This window comes from Eptatretus burgeri, chromosome 15, assembly GCF_056783735.1.
Source record: "Eptatretus burgeri isolate ZD-2024b chromosome 15, Ebu_testis_v1, whole genome shotgun sequence".
NCBI classification, from domain to species: Eukaryota; Metazoa; Chordata; class Myxini; order Myxiniformes; family Myxinidae; genus Eptatretus; species Eptatretus burgeri.
In genome coordinates this window covers 18,456,909-18,463,360 of record NC_140975.1, presented here as the reverse complement: position 1 = coordinate 18,463,360, position 6,452 = coordinate 18,456,909, and the positions used below count along the sequence as shown (strand labels likewise).

The 6,452-nt window shown below is 40.5% G+C and overlaps 1 protein-coding gene across 2 annotated transcripts in view; it reads left to right on the top strand.

Annotated features, from left to right (window-relative positions):
- The window catches only part of BUD13 (BUD13 spliceosome associated protein), a 29,864-nt gene that overhangs the window by 4,080 nt on the left and 19,332 nt on the right, over positions 1-6,452 (top strand). For both annotated transcript variants that reach the window (XR_015051975.1, XM_085858203.1), the window contains exon 2: positions 3,992-4,088. Coding sequence is in view for 1 of the 2 variants with exons in the window: in XM_085858203.1 (XP_085714329.1) it covers positions 3,992-4,088 (97 nt within the window). In the remaining variant the exon portion in view is untranslated. The remainder of the gene's footprint in view (positions 1-3,991; positions 4,089-6,452) is intronic.

Here is a 6,452-nt window from a genome sequence, read left to right as displayed (position 1 = left end):
AGAAATTAAGTTTTTGATGTAAAGCGCAACTCCGCCACCACGACGGGGTTCAGGTCTATCAAACCAACGACGAGAGTGCCACATGCTTAATTTTCACCCAGAGGAAATAGACAGGGAGAGACACTAAGGAGTTCGTTACCACGATAACTTAAGAACAGCTGAAGGGATCGAAGTCAAACTTGGTACAGGTATGTATAATGATGTAAAGATAAACGGATTAAATTATGGGGTCAAGAGGTCAAAGGTCAAGAGGTTTCATTTGGTAAGAATTCTGTTACCATGCTAATAGTACTGCAGCATAGCAAACCACTTGTTCAAATTTGCATCAAAGCACCAAAATTGGTACATATGTAGAATAATGTATTCCCAACAATTCTAGATATGGAGCCACCCGAGATTTTGCCTCGGTCAGCTTTGGCTGACCAAGGCACAATCTCGGGTGGCTCCATATCTAGAATTGTTCGGGATACATTATTCTACATGTGTACCAATTTAGGTGCTTTTATGCAAATTTGAACAATTGATCTGAAATATCAGACTACGCTGCTGGACTATAACTTGTGAACCACTGATGGGATTTTGATCAAACTTGGTATAAGTATATATTATGATTTAAAAAAAAAAAATGAACTCGTTCGATTTTGGCATCAAAAGGTCGAAGGTCAGAGCTCATGTCAGGTAAAAATGTGAAACTTGAGAACAGCTGAAGGGATTTAAATCAAACTTGTTGCAAGTATGTATGAACCTCCGTCAGCAGTGCATCTATCCATGAAAAATAATGTTACTAAAAGGTCAAGGGTCAAAGGTCACATAAAAACTTCACCTGTTATGTCACCTGTTCTTGTGACAGTGAAAAACGGTCACCTGTTTTTTCTTGTGAAAAACGGTCACCTGTTCTTGTGATGCCATTGTTTTAAAAAACCTTAAATGACGGTCTCTGCCTTTGAATTGCATTGACATATACTGACTAGGTGTGTTGTGTGCCTGGAGCAAGTGATTCGTGTTTCGCTTGTAATCTCATCGACTCAGTTACTCTCAAATGATGTACATTCATTACATTTCCAATGAAACCACTACGTCAGTGAGAAAATATATAGGCCAAAGCAGCGGAAAAAATATTCTAGATCAAAATGGGGTCTGTTCATCCCATTTGTGGTGCTTATTGATGGAGGGGGGGCTGATTGTCTTGGAGAAGTTAAGGTACAACATTATCAATGTGGCAGTCTCCCACAAAGTGCTTACAGCTTGGCGCACAGAGGTCCCTTCACTGCCGGTCTGAACGTGAGTAGTGGTACAATAAATGATTTGATGACTGTGACAATGGGCAGAAGGTTCGGATCTCTGAAATTGGCATAAGTAATTGAACAGAGACAGGTTGACATTACTATTCCATAATCCATTGTTATGGGATGCCGGTGTGTCTTAAGATACTGTACGGCGTGTTTAAAGAAAGGTAGACAAATTAAATGCCTGGACAATAAGAGATGTATATCTTGTCCTGAAGTGTAGAATTGCTGGGTTTTGGTACTTTGATTACCAGTTTACATATACAGGGTGGCCAAAAGTCATGAGCTCGATAAGGTTTGGGTGGTTAGACTACAATGATTAATATTTACTTGTGTATTGTTTTAAACTTGGCATTTTAACCCATCACTTTGACAGATTTAATCAAAAGAGAACATGATGTACGTCACAAACATTCTGCTCTTTTCACACTATCATTTGCCCAAGGTCATCTTCCATCTGCTTGGAAGTCGGCCATCTTTGCTGCTTATATGTGGCGTGAGCAAAAATCACTTCCACTTTGCTGCGAAGCTCCGTGTTGGATGCTTTATTTTGAACCTCCGCTTAAAATGAGTGAAATGAAACATTTGGAAAATTTCCAATTATTCTCACTCAGATTTCAACATCGCTGTCGTGCATATTGTAAAGTTGTTTGAACTTTCTTTATTTAAGAAGAAGAAGATGTGTAATACTGGCTACCATCGGGTGGTGCTATATGATACACATTTACATCGAGAGAATTGGGGTCTTCACATCACCCTGAACGAAAAAAAAAATCCCCCCCCCCCCAAAAAAGTTTTTATTTTTATTTATTTTATTTTTTTCTGACAGGCCTCTGATGAACCTCAAAGTTTGATGAAGATCTGTTTGGCCATCCCTGAGAAAAATCACGACAGACAGACACACAGATAAACATTTCTCATGTAGCTCATGGAGGAGCTTGTCCATTGTATTGCATGAGGAGACATCAGTATCCTTTCCTATGTAAATAATAAGGACATGAGTAGACAGTGCACAAACATGTGGTATATGTGATGTGAACCTGGTTCCCTCTATCATGAGCCAAGGGAAATGGAAATGCCAAACAGGGACTTATTGATCTCTAATCAACAGTTGCGTCAAGTTCGGAATGTTTACTCCTTTGATTTCTCTCTCCCGGTAACTCATTTTCTTCATCCAATGCCATCTGCCTTTCTTCGATGCTCCTTTTTCCATCGGCATCAGCACTGCATGGGAAAAGCATGTCTGCAAAATGCACGCCAACTTCATCACTTTCACCTGTTTAGTGCAAAGTTTGGAAGTGAAATTATGTTGGAAGAGGGAGATAGAGGGTTTAAACAAATGACTCAAAATTGGAATAAATATCAGAGTAGACCGACAGTGTCATCGAATTACCTTTTGAAAATGGATTTATAAACTTGTGGAGTTCCAAATACTTTTTCTTTTTTCTTCTTTTTTATTTTATTGCATCAACCATCGAGACTAATCTGTGTCAATTTTCCATTAAACCTTCCTCAATCTGTCTCACAACTGTTTGTCCCTCTTCACCCTGTTAGCATGATGACCTCCCATCCTTCAGTACCTGCAGAAGCTTTGATGCACTGGTTGATAATTTTTCGATGATTTACTGACCAGAAGCATGTAAATAATACATTGTCAGATCAAGAAGCATTTTGAATTCATTAGAAACACCCACTCCCGAGCTTCGGTAACATCGGCAAGTCATCTCCTCACCCCCCCCCACCACCCTCCTCACTGCAATGGGGGTGGGGATTATTATTGTTGTTGTTTTTTTGCGAATGACCTGACCTTGGGTACTATCAACATGCATGCAAAATTTGGTGGAGATCAGGCCTGCCATGTGTTGTTTTTTTTTCTATGATATTCAGATGGACGTAGGTACATACGGTGCGTGCGTTCAGAGAATTTCCTTCTTACCCTGTGCATGCGAAGCGAGACGTGGGGTTAAGCAATTGGTTCATGTCCGTCTGTCTTTCCAGTTTATGATTGAGGAGCAGCTCATTTAAATCGAATGTTCTCTTTTGAACATTAACAGGAAGACGAGTCTTTCGTTTTACCGTACTTTGTCTCTGAATTGGACCCGATCGCACATGCGCAGAGAGGAGTGAGGTAATGTTTTTGTTTTGTTTTTTTTTACTCTGTCTTCTTGCCTGGCAGTCGAACAAAATTGAAAATCATTCCAAATAGGAAACTTACTGTTTTTAAGTACGTCATAATGGACACGTACAACAGGCATGAGTAACTAATGTAATGTGTTAGGGTGATCTAATAGACTGCAGAAAATGGCAGTAAATTCTGGAATTCATTTATTTATATGACTTTTACAATCTTTATTTTACTTAAATTTAATTATGTACTTGAACATTGTCATACACGAATAGTCTATCATAATACATCCAGCAACCTCCAGTTTTTCAGTCCTTCAATTTAAATAAAGGTTCATTGGAGTGATGTGTCAGGGTGCTGTTTGGGCCTGCTTCTGGTCTACTTCAATGGCACTAAATTTTTGTATTTATTTATATAAGGATCGTTAAAATCATTATGTTGTTAAAATTGAAGTAACACTGCTTGGCGTATCGTGTTCTATGAACTCTCGAGTTTAATATCGTAGGACACAGTTAAAATGTGAAAAGAGTATCTATCACAAGGTTTTCCATGGAATTGCTGGTGTCTATCTTTTTTGCAGACTACGTATACTCGATGATGATGTTGATTGGCGGAGCTATGCAGTGGACTCCAAAGAAGACCCTGCACCTAGTGCCGAGGAAGATGAAATCCCTGCGGTTTGTATTTGGTTCTGTCCAAGGCATCCAAACTCGAGCCCATTTGTGTTCCTACGAGGGATATGCATATGCATGTGTGTAAACATTTTATCATTTTAATGTCCGACAAGCAAAGAAAGGATCTCCATTCTTCTATTTGCATAATACTCAGTTGTCTCAATCTCCCCCTAATGTTATATTTTGATTAGAATTGTATCAGGGCAAAAGCGAGTGGTTTCGAAGAATCAATTCGACGTGATCTTGAGAAATATTTTGCATTATGAAAAGTAAAAGGTGGTATGTGATGATCGATTGTTTTTATTTATTTATTTTTTATCCTCTGCTTACATTAGAAATGAACCATTTCAAGTGACTCCTATGTTTGTTTCTGATTTATGATGTCCTTAAGTATTGATATGTTTTTAAATATTGCAAACTAATTTTAATAATCAGTAATTTGTTCATTACTAAGTAACGATAGCACACTTTAAATATTGCATGTTTAATTATATCAGATTTTGGGTCACATGACGCCATTTTTTGGGGTCACAGCTTAAGTTAATAATGAATGTGACATTTTTATGTTGTCTTTTGGTTTGCATATCATTGTAACCTAGTCCTCTTAAATATAAATCTCTGACAATCCACATCATCAAATATATTAAGCTTATATTTATTTTGTCTGCACGTAGGATGCACCTGAGTAGTTACAATGTCACAAGTGTGGACACAATGAATTTTCCAGAAACTCGGAACGACCACCGCACATGACCAAAGTGGCTGTTGGTAGTGCGGTCAAGAAGCGACGGACCAAACGTAGCTTTTGTAGAAAGGCGAAACTAACATTTGTACCCTCGACGAGGAACGTTGATGCAAGAGGAGGCCATTTAGCCCATCAAGCATACGCTACATTAACCTCTTTATCCTCTGGAAAATCCTCTTTATCTCTCTGCTGGTGATGACTCCACCCTCTGCTGCCGTACCATCTGTCATCCTTCACATCGGCAAGCTGCAGCTTCTTCAGTCTCTGCATATCTGGATAAAATCACAAGCTGGACCAACATGTGGAACACGTCTTTCAATCCTGACAAATCTCACACTCTCACGATGTCTTTCTGAAAGGACAGTCTGGAAATCCCTCCCCCCCACCTATCCCATCCACTTTCTCAACAATCCTCTTGAAGGAGTCCTTTCATTCAATCTTTTGGGCCTTACTATCTGCCATGTTTCCTGGAAAAGCCACATCTCCAAGCTGGCCTCCAAAGCCAGTTGCCAACTGGGCATCCTACCTCGTGCAAAGTCCTTCCTTAGCATACTTGAGCTCCTGACCACATACAAAGCTTTCATCTGCAGCCTTATGGAGTACTGCTCTCCCCTCTGGGCTGGTGCTCCCGCCTCTCACCTTTGTCGGCTTCACACTGTGGAAATCAAGGCATTTAAGATCATTGGCATTTCATGTGATGAAGCTGAGTCTTTGGGTCTTTCATTCTCTCACCACAGGCAGTTTGGTGGTCTTTCTGCCTTCTACTGTGTCCTCTCTGCCCTCTCCCCCCGAACCCCCCCGCTCTGTCTGTGATCTCCCCCCCCCTCATATTTCCGCAGGGTGCTCAAGGTTTGACAGAAACCCCCTTTTGGTGAAACTACCAAATCAAGAATCACTCCTGACCTTCACTCTTTCATTCGTCTTTTTTTCCTACCTCTGGAATAAACTCCCACACTCTTCAATCGCACTTTTCCCTCCAGGTCTTCAAACCAGCTGTTCACCACCACCTCATATCTTCCCCAATCCAAAACCATGATCTTGTCTACTCCTGTTAATCTACCCTGTACCCACCTCCTTCAAATTCTGCTTTCCTTCCTGAAAGTCCCTGTAGTGTCCATCTTGTTTATGCCGTGTACCCCAAACAAACCCTCTCCCTTCCACAGATCTCCTAATGTTGCTGTTCCCTACTGTTTTGTGCTTCCCTCTCCCACCCCTCTTGTCTCTTGCTCCCTTTGTTATATACTCTGTGTTCACTCTAATGTGAGCCTCGACAATGTATACAAAAAAAAAACTCCAGAAAAAAACAAAGCAATATGTAAATTACCTGTTTGTTTTGTTTGTGAAACATTTCTTTCTAAAATATATTATCTCAAATGCAAGGAAAACTGCTTCATAATTATTTGTGAGTAGACACAAGTGACCAAAAACAGAGTAATCAATTTGCTATTCCACTCCTCCAAAATGTTTGGGGTTGGGGGGGGGGGTGGGGTGGTGGGGAGGGGGGTGAACATGTTATCCCCCACCGATTGACGCCCAAGTCCATGGGCCTCAATCACCAGACTTCAATCCCATTGAGTATTTGTGGGACTGTCTGGCGAGGCACCGAGGACCATGGTTTCCGC